Raw genomic sequence first — 15,057 nt, 5'->3', positions numbered from 1 at the left:
AGAGACACGTGGCAATACTCTCTAACACGTGGAGCTAATAAATGAGATGAAAGAGGAATTTGCATTTTGCAAGAGCCTCCTCTCTGCTGCACTTTCTATGTTATGACAACCACGCAAGAATGTTGGACAATATATTTTTGTTTCATTGGATTAATTAAAGATAAAAAGGATTTTTTTTTTCATTTTAAAGATTTTTACTTCTTGGTTCTTGTGCATATGTTACATAGATTATCATAATTAACGTTCATGGAAGTATGAATGTGGTGGGAGAAACGCATGTCATGTTTAACATTAATGAATGACTAGCATATAGAATGTTAAGAAAATAAAAAGTGACAAACAAAATTAATTAATTATGACCAAATTCGATTATGCCTCAACACAAATTGATTATAATATAAGAAATGATAATATGGTTTAGTGGTTAATGACAAGAAGGGAGATGTGGGTTCAAACTTTCTCATCACTCCCATCTTTACTACCTTCAAGGTGCTTTTCCTCCTATTATAAATATGGAGGAATTTAATAAATATCATACACCGTAATTTTCCAATACATCGTAATTATTCCAGACATTCTCATATTCCATTCAATATTAAGCCGCTGCACTTGGACCTATATATTACCTACCTCAGCATTGGGAGGATCCTTGCCTTTCCACCCCTAATCCTAGATGTAGACGGCCCATTGGGTCAGGATGTTCTCGGCCACCCACACCAAGTTGGGTCCAACCTTTTCTCCCCCTGCCCCTCCTTCCATCATTAACACACCTTAACTTGGACAACGTCTTTCCTCGCTGTGACACTTGGCTGAGTACATCCCACCAGCACTTCAGATTTCACAACATACCTCCCTGCTATGTCACTTGGCTGAATACATCCCAAGTTCCCACTACACAATATATTTTTATGTGAAATAAATGTTGTTGATGACATGAATATTTCAGTTTGGTATTTACATTTATATGTATACATAGCGTTACGCGATGCACCGACAAATCTAAAATTGGGCTTGCTGTGCAAAAACTGCACCAACAACATGGGTACTGTTTTTATGATGTGTTTGCGCAGTGGGTTAAGTAAAAATTGAACAAAACTAATTCTTATATGTATATATTTTATTATTGATTTGAGAGCAGAGCCGAAAGTGGAAACCTGCGTCTTCTTGACCCGTAGTTGGGGCGTACAAAGAAAGTAAAGATCAAAGAGTGGAATGCGTGTTAGATCTTGAAGACAGAAACGTGTCATCATGGGAATGGACAACGTGGTACATGTCATAAATGTTCCCAACACCTTTGAGATTTCTTTTACTTTTCTAGTTTTATGCATACATTAACCTTTCAACACAATCACCATTATTCACGTCACAAATCTCACAAATCGCTTCCACTTGACGCCATTCTATTTTTTTCTCTTCCCACCCTTTCTTATCTACTATCTGCATCTTCTTCTTGCCATCACAATTTCTAACGCGGTAAGTGTGATGATCCGTACAATACCTAGATTTTCTTCACATTTTAGTGTAGCGTTACTTTAACATACTGCAATGGTTCCTTCTTTTGCGTGCAGTTGAGCCAGCTAGAGTCTGAAATGGAGAACGGTGATCAGTTCCAGGGGATTTCCAATGCCAAATACGATTGTCTTTTATTTGGTAAGCCTTAACTATTCTTGGTCACTTTCCCACTCTTAATTGCAGGCTTCATTGTCTGCCATGGTAATGTTGATAACTTAATTTCAGATCTTGATGATACCCTTTATCCATTGAGTTCTGGATTGGCTGAGCAAGTGAGGAAAAATATCCAGGGTAATGACTTCACCGAATTGAATATGTCATCACTTTAATGTGTGGGGATTTCGCTGAATTTCTTTATTTCAATGGGTTGTGCAGAGTACATGATTCAAAAGCTTGGGATACCAGAGGCTAAAGTTCCTGAATTGTGCTTTTCTTTATATAAGACTTATGGTACAACCATGGCTGGTCTCAAGGTATAAGTGCAAGTAATTGCACTTTTACTGTTTGTTAAAAGGCATTTTTATTTGTTTATTTAGATGTAATGCTAACGAATCAATCCCAATCGTTTTTGCTTTCTCTTTCATCAGGCTATTGGCTATGACTTTAACTATGATGACTTTCATAGGTAAACTATCTCTACCATCCGAGATTTGTTCCATTTTTCGATTTTTTTTGGTAGTAGTTAGAAATCATGTGAAATATAATAAGCACCGAGGACTACTTTGTGTTGAGCAGCTTTGTTCATGGTAGATTGCCATATGATATACTGAAACCTGACCCTGTTCTGAGGGGAGTTTTGCTGAGCTTGCCTGTTAGAAAAATTGTGAGTTTCTTTGCTCTTATTTCATAATGAACAAAATAGAACCTGATTCATAAATATATCTTCAGCATAATGTTGCTGTCATAATTTTTTTTTGCAAGATTTTTACGAACTCAGACGAGGCCCATGCTAGTAGAGTGCTTCGCAGGCTTGGATTGGAGGATTGTTTTGAAAGAGTTATATGCTTTGAGACCCTGAATTCCTCCAATGAAGATGGCAGTGAATGTAAACCAAATTCCACTGGGGTTTTTGATTTTTATGAATACATTCATAGTCCTGATTCTGATGTAGTGCTTCCGAGGACCCCGGTTGTATGCAAACCCTCTCAAGATTCATTTGAAAAGGTTTTCAGTATGGCAGATATAGACCCTCGAAGGACAGTAAGATCACCAATCCTTTGCCCATTTCTTTTCCCTTCTCTCTCTAATCCTAATTTGACCTCTGTTTCGTGTCTTTTGCATCTAAGAATACCACTTATCAGTTTTTTGATTATGTGCATTTTCTTACAAACTAAATTTTGTAACTTTGTTTTACTTTTCCAGTTATTCTTTGATGACAGTCTCCGCAATTTACAATCGGGCAAATCCGTAGACCTTCACACAGTCTTGGTCAGTAACATAACACTAGTCATAGAATAGAACATTAGTATTTTTTTTCTTTCTTTCTGGTGGTAGTGATTTCAAACGGCATATAGTAGCCTCACAAATTCATCATGAATACTCATGAACATGTAATAGGAAGCCTATACAGTTGTTGAATTATCCAATGTGACATGCATGCATGCAGGTGGGAAATTCTGTTAGAACTACGGGAGTGGATCATGCCCTAGAGAGCATCCATAATATGAAGGAGGCATTTCCAGAACTGTGGGAAAGCGATGAGAAGCCTGAAAGTGTGGAGTGTTGTAGAAAGGTTTCGATTGAGACATCAGTAGTAGCTTAACTTACACTTCCAAGTTCTGAGAATTTGTGGTCTCTGGTATTGTACTGTGGTTTGATGTTGATTAATGTTATTGGAGAATTTTATATATTTATTTCAAACAATAGGCAAAGTTAGTATGTTTTGAAGACAGACGAAAACTCCCAAGAGAACCATGCTTCAATTATAATCTGCGTGCAACCCTTAACGCCAAAAATCCATACATTACAGAAATGTGTGATTATTATCCACACAGAAATGCTAATAATAGACAAATTCTTGCGAATACATTTTACAATTGTCTGAATTTGTATTTGATGATTTTTATTACACATTTTACAAATCTTAATCATGTGTTAAGGATGCATAATGTATGTTATTACTACTTCTATTGATGTCGAGCTTAACCGATTGATTAAACAAAACTCTTATGAAAAAATTGAACAAAAATGTTTTTTTCTTTCTTGTACTAAAATTCTTATAAATTGTGGTTTTTTAACTACGTTAAACGGAAGAGTTTATAAAAGTCAAATTGTAGTTTCAATTTAACCTTTTTTATCTTTAGCTTGTTGGGTTAAATTTTATAGTTCTTCATTTCTTTCTCTGTCGGTTTTAACCGGAATGGCTGAGATTACGAACTTGAAACATGACTGCTGTTTGTGCTTCTCGCACAATTTTCTTAGCGCATTGTTAGCATCTTACTTTTACGGGATACATTATCTCCATTACTGTTTTATACAAATTCCATTCAACTAGATTCTTCCCTCCGTAGGGCTTCTCAAATCATATGCGGGCATCGTATAATTTAAGAAATGTTTTGCATAAAAAAAAAAACTGATAAAAGAAAATAAGAGGCCTGTAGCATTAAATACTACCAGTGGCAGACGAATATCGGCAAAATAAATCAAATAAGAATTCAGTTTATGCTCTTGAGAACTCTACATGATCATGTAATTACAATCTTTTGGAGTAATTTCTGGTTCCACGAGGTTACATCTTATATTACATATATAGCATGAATATGGATTAAGCTTAGCCAATGTGTTCAACCAATATTCCGTTTATCAAAAGAAAACAATACAAAATTGCCAATGAGATCAATCCATTAACGTATGCTTCTTTCCGGTGAAAGGCTTGAACTTTAGTTCTTCTTCCTTTTGGGAATTCTCTTGACTTTTGTTTCTTGGAGAAAACTAAAAACAAAGAAAGTGGTTAGATGGACTTCTGAAGTGAAAATGCATAATTATAGACTGCATCATGTAAACAAAGAAAATGCATCATGTAAACAAATTATAGACTGCATCATGTAAACAAAGAAAATGCATCCTGTAAACAAATTATAGACTTTTTATGACATTTCTGTCTATCAAGAAAATTGCTACTGCTGAGAATTACCTTAGGTGTTGCTTGAATGCTAGACGTAGTTACATTGGATCCAAACACAAGATTTCCAAAAGATTTACACAACGCAGTATTTGTTGGGCTAGAATCAAAATTCTTTGTTTCTTTGTCAGTTTCTTTCTGCTTTAGCTCTGGACGGGATGTTTCTTCAACTGGTTGTGCTGAGGCTTTACCACCCAAACGTCTTCCAAGTCCAGAGAATGGAATGAAAGGCTTGGATTTTGGATCTTCTTCCTCCAAAGATTTCTCTTGATTTCTGTTTTCATGAGAAGTCTAAAATCAAAGAAAAATTGGTTAAATGGAATCATAGAATTTTTATGGCATTTCTTTGTCTCTCCATAAATTGCTACTGCTAAGAATTACCTTAGATGTTGCTTGACAGTTAGATGAAGCTGCATTTATCCCACACACAAGCTTTCCAGAAGCTTTATGAGACGCAATATTTGCTGGCTTAGAATCAGAATCCTTCATTCCTTTGTCAGTTTCTTTCTGATGTAATTCAGGAAAAGATGCTACTTCAATTGGGTGTGCTGAGGTTTTACCACCCAAACGTCTTCCAGAACCAGATAAGGGAATGAAAGGTTTCAATTTTGGATCTTCTTCCTCCTGGGATTTGTCTTCACATTGACTTTCTTGAGAAGCCTAAAAAAAAAAAAAAGCCATGTTGGATTTCTGAAAGGACTAAGAGTCTGAACTCAGTATCATGTTAATGAAACGCGTCTATCAAATAATTCCTACCGCTAAAAACTACCTTAGGTGTTGCTTTATTGCTAGATGTAGTTGCATTTGACTCAAACGCCAGCTTTCCCAAAGCTCCATAAGAGGCAGTATTTGTTGGCTTAGAGTCTGAATTATTGATTTCTTTGTCATATTGTTTCTGCTCTAACTCCGGAAGAGATGTTTGTTCAACTGGTTCCAACGAGGCTTTACCATCCAAGCGTCTTGAAAAACCAGAAAATGAATTGAACCGGGCAATCTTTTTTGGCTGCTCATCTTCAACTGAAATGCCAAGAATATAATCATAAACTGCGAATGAAGCTTTTTACTATATAAAAATGAGCAAATTCAAAAGAGCATAGAAAGCCAACCCTCTGGTCTTCTCCTGTCAACTTTGGCTTGTTTCTTAGGTTCTTCATAATCAAGTGGCGGAGCAAAATCAACTTCACAGTCAGTTTCAATTATACTAACTGCACGAGAGGGTCGAGTTTCAACAATGTCAATGTAATACTCCTTCTTGTTATATTGAACCATTATAGTGTCCCCAGTTGTTAAGCATGAGTAACTCCTCAGTGAAGTCTCTAAGCTGTGAATAATCAAGAGAAAGAAAGAGCATATCAATTGACACATTTCCAAAAGCATATCTAGATGTTGTAAAAGAATACTAACATGGCTTTTGGATTGGAGATATCTAAAAAATCCATTGTGTGAGGCTGCAGCTTCACATAAGTTGCTTTTGTGAGGTTGGTGTTTTTCACATATAAAAGGTCTCCCTCTTGGAGGAGCATATTTTTCATCATCTGACAACAAAAACAAAAGAATATCACAAACTGTAAACAAAGGAGAAAAAAATTCATTGGCAAGAAATGACACAGAAAATAAGATCCACAAAAGAAGAGGTACCACCTACCCAGTATGGTATATATATGATCCCTTCATCAGCTACGAATTCTAGCACCCCACAATGTGTAACTCTTTCCGCAGAAGGATTAATGAGTTGAAATAACATAGGATACTCTATGTGCAAAGAAGCTGAGAAACAAAACCAGAGAAAGTCGTGATAACATGTAGATGAATAAGCCAGTAATTTAGCAGGCAGGAAAAATTAATCAAATAGTTGAAATCAGACAAACGTTTACTTACCGAGGCGATCAAGAGCTGAGGGAGGCATGATAACTGAAGGAAACAAAAATTGTCATAAGAAAACTTATAGGGACACTCAAGTTTCGAAAGTTCCATACATGTTTAGAATCAAAGAAGTAAAATATAAGTTGTTGTTACATACTTTTATCACCCTTTTCCAGATGTGACTGTAAATAATCAAGAAATTAAGGAATCAGTTCAATATTTTGAATCACATGCTGATTTAAACGTTTTTTTTTTAAAAAAAAAGGGAGCTCAATCAATGCACATGAAAAATGCACCAATGTCACTAACAATCCGGTATAGTAAGCAATCCATAGCCAGTGGCCACAGACCAATTGGACCCTGGATGATTAACACAAGCACAAATATAAACCCCAAAGGATACGTGGACCAATATGAATAGAGAAGTTCTAACATATGCGGAAAGAAAATAAAAGCTTCAAATTTAAAAATTTTCTCTCTGGCGACTATCAAGAAAAATTACAGGCATCGTAGACCGCCAGAGGCCGAATCAGTGATCGTACCTTGTCGATGAAGGAGACAGGGTAACAACGATAATACTGTTCAAAGGTTGCATATCGATCATCTCCGTGATAAGCCTGCAATTTTTTCAAAGCATAAAGAAGAAAAGAAATATCTACGATCATGAAAATTATCCGCACTTATTTGATCAAAGAATAAAAAAGGTCAGCACTTAGACCATTAAGTTCCAAGGCACGCAATGTTAAAGACTCGATCAAGATAAAGAGTGATCACTGATGAAGTTCAAGATTAAAAAGAAACAATTTCCCAATTGATTCAAATTTACAATTTCTGTCATTGACATTGTCGATTGCAGAGTCAAAAACACAAAGAATAAACAAAAGTAGTGGATCAACGTACCATAGATTTCGAGGACTTGACAACTTGAAGTCTGCGTGTACCTGAAGTTAACAAAGAAATAAGCAAACACAAACAAATTGCAACAATCGCGATCCAGTTCAATGAAAAATGTGATCGGATGAGAAATTTTGCAATTTGCAGAAGGTTACGACAACCTACGGTGAATGACGAGAAAAAATACAAGAAAAGTTGCGTGGGGAACTCCGAGTGTTATTACACCTCTTACGTGCTTCAGAAGAACATGGACACAGCATTTTATAGGTTTAGGACTAGGAATGCTTCGCGTTTTCTGTGAGCAATATCTATCTCTCGTGGGCCGGATCGAAGCGAAATATTATTTTTTGGGCGGGCCTGTTTGAGGCGGGCTTTTCTTCATACACCGAAAATAATTCTCTCTGCACCCCCGCGTTTTGGTCTCATGTTGCCAAGCATGTAATTGGATTTGGTGGAAGAGGAAGAGTGATTACAAAGTACAAGATTTAAACATTGAATAGTGAAGGACAATAATATTGTTTTAAGGGCTAAATATATTTTCTATGTTTTAGTTCTAAATTAAATTATAAAATATTTAGTTTTTTATTTTATTCTTTCAAACAAATAATATGTATAATATTTTTCATATGATAAATGAAATTTCATAATAAACTAAAATAACTAAAATACAATTTTCATATAATATTTATTGAAAAGAATATTTTATATCAACTATCATAAAAGACAAAAACTAAATATGTTATAACTTAATTTATAAATTAAACATATTTTTTCATAACAGTTTGGATATAAAAACTGTAAGCCCCATTTTCAGTTTCGTGTGTTGGGTCTGGCATCTTCGTAGGCTCAAGGCCAGCCCTACAGTAGGACCCCAATACCCCACTCAGCCTTCTCATTGTCTCTTGTCCCCTTTTCAGAAACAGTCTAAGAAAACAGGAGCTCTGCTAGGGCACCCGATCTCCTCCCGTCTCCAAGCTAGCAAACCCATCTCGTACCTCCTGGTAAGTCAAGCTCTAGATTTTTCGTCAATTTCTTCACCCTTTTTCGCTGTTGAGCACGTTGGTCAAGTTAGGGTTAAGATTCCTAACGTCGTTTTGTTTGGATCTTCATGTTTCAGCTCTACTCGAGTTTCTAGAACTGTAATACCCCCTTAGTTAGGGTCTGCTTGCTTTTGGTACTCAAATAGAGGTAAGGGAAGCTATGTTTTGAGTCTTTAAGAACCATTTATGCATGCTTTTGTTCTGTACCATGAATTTATGCGTGATTGATGTTTTGGATGGTATGAACTGGCTTGTTTGCGTTTTGGTTTGTTGTTTTTGAGTTGTATCTCTACTGCATGCGCGTAACAGTAGGCGAGTACTGTTATTCTCGCCCAAGCGAGCTCGTCTCGCCTAGGCGAGAATAATTGAGACTCACCCAGGTTCTGTTCGAGCAGCTCGCCTAGGCGAAGGATTCTTGTTTTGAGCGACACGCTGTCTCGCTCAAGCGAGGGTGACTCGCCCAAGCGAGTCCTCGAAGAAGAACCTGGTGTGCGCTGCTCGCGTCCTCGTCTAGGCGAAGGATTTGATTTTTGGGCGAAGGGCGATCTCGCCCAGGCGAGCTAGTCTCGCCCAAGCGAGATGCTCGTTGGGTGCCACTGTTACAGGTCTCGCCTAGGCGAGAAGGTCTAGCCTAAGCGAGAGAGTCATTGTGGCTTAGGCGAGGACTTCTAGCCTAGGCGAGAATAGCGCAGATTTATATCTTATATTTCTATTTCCCTTGAGTATGGTTATTTATCTCAAACGTGCATGATTACGGTGTGAGTGTATGAGTTGTGTACACTGAAAGTTGTATGTTAGCATGAGTAATATATGGAATTTTGTTTGGTTGGTTGAGAACATGCATGAGAATTAAATGTTGAGATGATAAGTGGTGGTTGTGGTATGAGAGACATGAAAACTGTATGTGATAGGCATAATTCCATGAGTCTCGTGGGGAGACTTCATGGTGGCATGTAGTGTATATATTAAGATATGGATTCAAGTAAGGATCGCATCCCGAAACTCTAAAGGGTCAATGAGTCTCAGGTAGACCAATCTGACCCAAGTGGTGAGAGTGGCAGGAGGCCTTAGTCTTAGGCAGGATAATGGTCTTAGATGCTTGAAGGTTAAACTTGTGCGTGGTAGGGTGAAACCCATTGGCAATGGCTCTGCAGAGCAGTAGAGGCCACCACGAGTGCAAGCGTCCAGTGAATCCGATCTTAGTATATGTATCCGGATAATTGAGTCATAGTGTCCAGTGTGTTGGCTATAATTAGATTCTCTATGCCTACTGTGCTGCATGATTTAACTGTTTAAATATTTGTATGCTATACCCTGATAAAATTCATATTACATTAGCTTACCCTTGCATTTTTTGTTATGTTCCTGTTACGTTTTCTCTTTCACAATGATCACATTTGGTGGGAGCAGATGGAGGAAATTCTGGGAGTAGGCCTGGTGGTAGCAGTGGTGCAGCTTATGGGACCTGTTTGTGTGCCTCTCAGGAGCATTCTGGCCCTAGTGCCTATTGAAATCTCTCGCTCTAGGAGTTCTTCTTTTGTTTATCTGTAAACCTTGTTGTTTCTGTTTTGGCTATGGCATGGTTATATGCCTAGAAATCCTTGCAAGTACATTCTTGGATGACTGTAACAGTTGGGTTTTTATGTATGTTGATCCAAATCTGATTGCTCTTTATTATGACTGTGTGATGTTTTATTTAGTATATTTTATCTATTTAAATGGGATGTCACAAAAACATCATTATTTTAATCACTTTACAACGTTGTTTTTCTTATCTTGGTCACTTAATTTAGTATTTTTGTAGGATAATAAAAGCCATGGAAATCAACTATGTTGCTATAAAGATAAAAACATTTGGTAAACAGAGAATAAACTTCCCAACCTAACAAAGGTTACACACCTAAAAATATAAATAATAGTTAATAAAAAAATAACAAATTACTTATTATCACTATTAAAGATTGAATAATTTCGGAATTTACTACAGAAGAATTTATAATTATCAAATAAAGTCTAAAAAGGAAAAGTATTGTATAGTTACATCGGTCCATCATTATTAATATTTTTCTACCATAAAAGTATATATATATATATATATATATATATATATATATATATTTAGTTACTTACCATAAAAGTATATATATATATATATATATATATATTTAGTTACTTAACTTTGAGTGAAATTTGAAATTAGTCTATCCTCGTCTCCAACTATTGAAATAGATAGATTTAATCATTTTAACCAAATTTTGTTAAATTTTGTTGATATTTTAATTATTTACACCACTTCACATATTTTCGCTTTAACATTAGTTAAAAAAATGTGTTTGAAATGTCAAATAAACTTAATAAATTTTTGTTAGAAAAAACTAAATTCATATCATTTATAATAATATTGATGACTAAATTGATAAAAAATTTCGAAAAGATTAATTCTAATTTTAAATCAAAATTAAAAAACAAAAACATATTTAAAAAAACAATTAATATATTCGGATAGGTGCATGTATATTTTTTTTTCTTTTTTTATCACAATAAAGAGTGAAAAATAAATAAAAAACTAGTAATTATTAAAATTATACAAAATTCTACAAGGAAAACGGTTACAAAAATAAACCATTTAATTAATTTTTATGATTTTTATTTTGGATAAGAGAAAGTAAAGTTAATTAAGTTTAAAAAAGAAATAGATAATAAAAAATACATATAAAATATTAATCAGGGAATATAAATAATAAAATAATAATAAATTGTGTACACAAGTAAAGTAACAAGAAACATATTTCCTTTATTATTGGTATACATTATTTTGAATGGATATAAGTAATAAGTAAAAACGTATTACTAAAATTTATATCAAAATAATAAAAGATCCGTCTAAAAGAACATATATAAAATTACATAGACAATACAATTAAAAAAATAAAGTTAATTGAGTTTGAATGAGAAAATTAATAAAAGATATAAACAAAAGTTGTTACAAAATAATAAAAAGTTGTCTACATTAAAAATTAATCACTTTGCTATCGCTATTGATAGTATATAAAACGGAAACTAATAAAAGTGTGTGCTTAAAAACAGTTATAAAATTATAAGAAGGTTACGCTTTGAATTATATTAATAATTAATAATAAAATAAAAATATATTTATAAAAAATAAAGTAAAATATATGGAAGAAAATATAAAAAAATAACTGTTGATGATGAATAATAATTTTTAAAAATAAAGAAGAAAATAAATAAATAATTTTATAAAAATTTGTAAAAATAATCGTTAATTTTTAGAAATTTAATAAATAATTAAATTATAAAGAGTAAAATTGGAATTATAAAATGTGAAAAGAAAGAAAATTCTCTTCATATATATATTAATTAGGGTTTTGAAGAGAAATAAAAAGGAATGTAAGATAATCAAGCGGAAAATAACCATCTCTTTTCCTCCAAAAAGAAAAAGACTTCTTCTTTGGGGCACCAACACCGCCGGTATACGGCAGTTCCGGCGATTGCGGTGGAACAACCGGCGTTGGTGCGTACCTGTGCAAGAACGCTACCACTGTTAATATTGTTGATGAAATTACAAGTAAATTTAATGAGAGGGAATGACACAAGGGAAAGATGAACAGTGAGTCTTTTGGTATATTTTTATTTATGCGGGGGTGCAAAAAGTAAAAGTATATATTTTGTTTTCAAAAGCCCTATTAGTCTGAGACAAGAAAAAAGAAATAACAACTCTATCAAATTGGAAAAAACTAGGTTAACTTTGCGGTGGTGGTTGTGGTGGTAGTCGACTTTAGAGGAGGAGGAAGAGATAAATTTGAAAAGGGGAGTTGAAGGCGCAATGGCGAGGCGAGAGCTTTCGAACACGTTGAAGAACTTGAAGGTAAAGAATTTGAAGGGAACGCTATTGTTCCTCTTTGTCGTTTTCGTTGAATTTCATTATTTGTTTATGAGATTTTACCTTCGATTGTTCGATTAAGTATTAGATATGAAAGTTTTGGGTCTAATGATACTTCCCCTGTATCTGTTTCGATGTTGGGCAGTTCATGCAAAGGGCGGCTGTGAGGGAGGAGAAAACCAAGAGAGAAGAGATCAAACCTGATGTCAGTATTGTTACTACTCCTACAACAGTGACTAGAAAGTGGTATTTCTCTTACCTAAATTCAAATAATTTGTAGGGATTGAGTTTTGGGGACTGCTTATCATCGAGGCTGCTTTTTGTTTTTGTTGTATTCTTTAACTTACCATTCTTGTTTGTCACGAATGATGCATTCTGGAAGTGAAATTGAAATTGTGGTGTTGTGAAGTTAGGCATTTGTTTTTCTCTGAATAACCATTTACATCTGCCTAGTGGTTCTCTATGAAGGACTTAAACCTTTTGGTTGGACAGTTAAATGGTTTTGAAAGTTGACTTTCCCATAGCAATTACTTGTGATGTAACAACCAGTATTACTTAAGGCTTGGAACTCAAAATCCATGCGCTAGTCATAACTATCTGATATAAATAATGTGGTGTTTAGTTCCCTCTGATATAGGCAATTTGTGAAGGGATATGGTGGTGCCATAGACTGCAATTGCTTGTTTATACAGTATTGGATTTTTTGCCTTTCACCATCATCTGGCATTGATAACCTTGATATGGCTCCGATACAACAACTATATTCACTTTCTCTATATCCTTTAACCTATAGTAAGTATATAGAGCCAAGATTTATTTTGAATAGTCATGGGTTGGGAAAATTTCTGACATGCTCATCTGGAAAAGAGTATATTCTAATATGGGCATTCGAAGGTGTGTAAATGTAACTATGGTCTTTTTTATGATTATAATTTTACTTTTTACCATCCACTGATAGTTGCATAATCAGTAAGAAATTATCAAGTCTCCTTATAAAGCAATTTGTATCATATTAATTTTTAAAATCTAATGTAATTTATGTGTTTTAATCTTAACCATTTATGATGAGATATAATGTTCAATATTATTTGTCGCATTAAAAGATCTCTCTCTATTATATGTGTGCGATAGATTGTGTTTATTAAAGCAGCATTGTTTCTTGAAATTTGATGAATTTTGTGTGTCCTTGTAATTGTGTAGTATCATACGCATATTGTATTAAGTATCTGGGTGTCATAGATGGGTATATCTAGTGTTGTTTCATATATAACCTACCTATACGATTTAGATTAATCTTTCTGTATTTTACTCCATAAAACAGCTAGGTTAATTGAAAAATTGTGTCTGCCAAAATATTCCTTTTACTTTGGTTTATAATTGCTTCTTATCTGCTGTTGCAGTCTTCATCAGCTCAATTATTTATATTACCTTACGTTTTACATTAAAATTGCCTGGCTTTCTACGTATGTGTAGTGTTGTTATAATGGAAGGTGATCCCCATCCTGGAGCACTTAAAGGTCGAATGTCATTTCAAAGTTTTAATCCTTCTGTTGATGTGAGTTGAAGATCAAATTTCAAAGCTATTTCTTTATTCACCTTGTTGATCTGGATGTGCTATGTCTTTTTTATTTTCTAATTCCAAGGCTGTACAATTTTAGAAATTAAACGAGGAAGAAGCAAGACTACGTCAGCCAGCAGCTGAAACTACCGTGTCTAGAAATCAAAATGAAAGCGTCTCTGTCAGGTGGGTTTCTTTGTCTAAACTACCATGTGGATTTTATTAATTTTTACCTCATCATGGATCCAAATGTTATCTGTTTATTACTATCCATTGTCCCTAACGTCTCAATTCATTTTTAATGGACAACTATTGAAATTATTTCCTCAGATTATCACTCAATTTTAATTTGGTTCTGGTTGCCTTGTTTCAGAGAAAATAATTTTTCAGTTGAAAGTCCAGAAAGTGTCAACGTTAACAAAAAGAACGTGGAGGCTAACGGCAATGTTAAAAGGAAACAATCTGAAGTAGTTAGTGAAGCTCAATATCCTAACAAATCACCAAAGAATGATCATGATGATAAGCAATCAGTGCCAAGCTCTAGTTTGGGCACTTTTAAGAAACCGGGTGGAGATAAGCTGGACTGGAATGTTCTTAGACCATCAAGAGTCAATCAGAGTAGATGAGTGTTGTCGATTATTTGATAGCATATATGCTAGGTTTGGTTCTGTTTCTGGCTTGGGCATTTATATCTGTAGCTGTGGTCTTATCAGGCCTTTTTTCCATCAGTTTAAAGACCCTCGCAATTTCTTTTTAAGATTAAGGATTTAACCTGCTGATATAGATGGAATACTTTTAGATGAACGGGCTAATAGAAAGCATCGTGAGTGTTTTTTTTTTTTTTTTTGTATCATTGTAATTGTAAAACAAATGGTCTTTTGGAAATGTGCTTTTAGCTATTAAAATGTGTTGTGATATTAAAATGTAATGTGGTTACAACAAGTGAATTTGTTAGTTCATTTTTTTCTGAAGCCCTACAATTTTGAGCTTCCCTTTCTCTTTTTTCTTTAATATGAAATTGAATGCTGTGAACATCAATGAGGAGGAGATTTGAGTCAGAAGTGCAGAGTGATGTTGCAATTATAGTTGGCATAGGTGGATGTAAGCAAAATATGAAGGTAACCAGTAGCAAAACATGGTATATTAATCGACAGCAAACATCTCCTTA

The 15,057-nt window shown here is 34.4% G+C and overlaps 3 protein-coding genes and 1 long non-coding RNA gene across 6 annotated transcripts; 3 read left to right on the top strand and 1 right to left on the bottom strand.

Annotated features, from left to right (window-relative positions):
- The first annotated feature begins 1,220 nt into the window (after window positions 1–1,220).
- Window positions 1,221–3,538, top strand: LOC114183763 (uncharacterized protein C24B11.05-like). Its single transcript, XM_028070890.2, has 9 exons — window positions 1,221–1,473; window positions 1,569–1,650; window positions 1,738–1,803; window positions 1,888–1,985; window positions 2,100–2,137; window positions 2,248–2,335; window positions 2,434–2,712; window positions 2,875–2,940; window positions 3,119–3,538. Exons 2-9 carry the CDS (start codon window positions 1,590–1,592, stop codon window positions 3,272–3,274), a joined length of 852 nt encoding a protein of 283 aa, XP_027926691.1. The 5' UTR covers window positions 1,221–1,473; window positions 1,569–1,589; the 3' UTR covers window positions 3,275–3,538.
- A 603-nt stretch (window positions 3,539–4,141) lies between these two features.
- On the bottom strand, window positions 4,142–7,655 carry LOC114183424 (ubiquitin fusion degradation protein 1 C-like). Of its 3 annotated transcripts, none has more exons than XM_028070443.2 (11): window positions 7,556–7,655; window positions 7,397–7,437; window positions 7,039–7,113; window positions 6,512–6,544; window positions 6,279–6,400; window positions 6,038–6,168; window positions 5,740–5,954; window positions 5,403–5,650; window positions 5,015–5,293; window positions 4,646–4,924; window positions 4,142–4,443 (listed from the first exon to the last, which is right to left on the bottom strand). In XM_028070443.2, the coding sequence occupies exons 4-11, from the start codon at window positions 6,537–6,539 to the stop codon at window positions 4,348–4,350; spliced, it is 1,398 nt and encodes a 465-aa protein (XP_027926244.1). In that variant the 5' UTR covers window positions 6,540–6,544; window positions 7,039–7,113; window positions 7,397–7,437; window positions 7,556–7,655; the 3' UTR covers window positions 4,142–4,347. The 3 variants fall into 3 exon arrangements, with proteins under 3 accessions (XP_027926244.1, XP_085529185.1, XP_027926245.1); XM_085673059.1 differs by adding an exon at window positions 6,654–6,678 and having other exon boundaries at window positions 7,397–7,623; XM_028070444.2 differs by having other exon boundaries at window positions 7,549–7,563.
- A 570-nt stretch (window positions 7,656–8,225) lies between these two features.
- Window positions 8,226–10,124, top strand: LOC114183211 (uncharacterized). The gene is made up of 3 exons (XR_003604308.1): window positions 8,226–8,391; window positions 8,508–8,578; window positions 9,841–10,124. It is a non-coding gene; the product is annotated as an uncharacterized LOC114183211 (long non-coding RNA).
- Window positions 10,125–11,887: 1,763 nt separating this feature from the next.
- LOC114185633 (scarecrow-like transcription factor 11 (SCL11)) lies at window positions 11,888–14,848 on the top strand. The gene is made up of 6 exons (XM_028073482.2): window positions 11,888–12,058; window positions 12,190–12,316; window positions 12,477–12,577; window positions 13,805–13,886; window positions 13,990–14,075; window positions 14,263–14,848. Exons 2-6 carry the CDS (start codon window positions 12,275–12,277, stop codon window positions 14,513–14,515), a joined length of 564 nt encoding a protein of 187 aa, XP_027929283.1. The 5' UTR covers window positions 11,888–12,058; window positions 12,190–12,274; the 3' UTR covers window positions 14,516–14,848.
- Window positions 14,849–15,057: the final 209 nt, after the last annotated feature.

This window comes from Vigna unguiculata, chromosome 5, assembly GCF_037176805.1.
Source record: "Vigna unguiculata cultivar grain cowpea cultivar isolate G323 ecotype 2 chromosome 5, ASM3717680v1, whole genome shotgun sequence".
Taxonomy (NCBI): domain Eukaryota; kingdom Viridiplantae; phylum Streptophyta; class Magnoliopsida; order Fabales; family Fabaceae; genus Vigna; species Vigna unguiculata.
The sequence above is the reverse complement of the archived record's forward strand: the minus strand, read 5'-3'. Positions and strand labels throughout refer to the sequence as shown.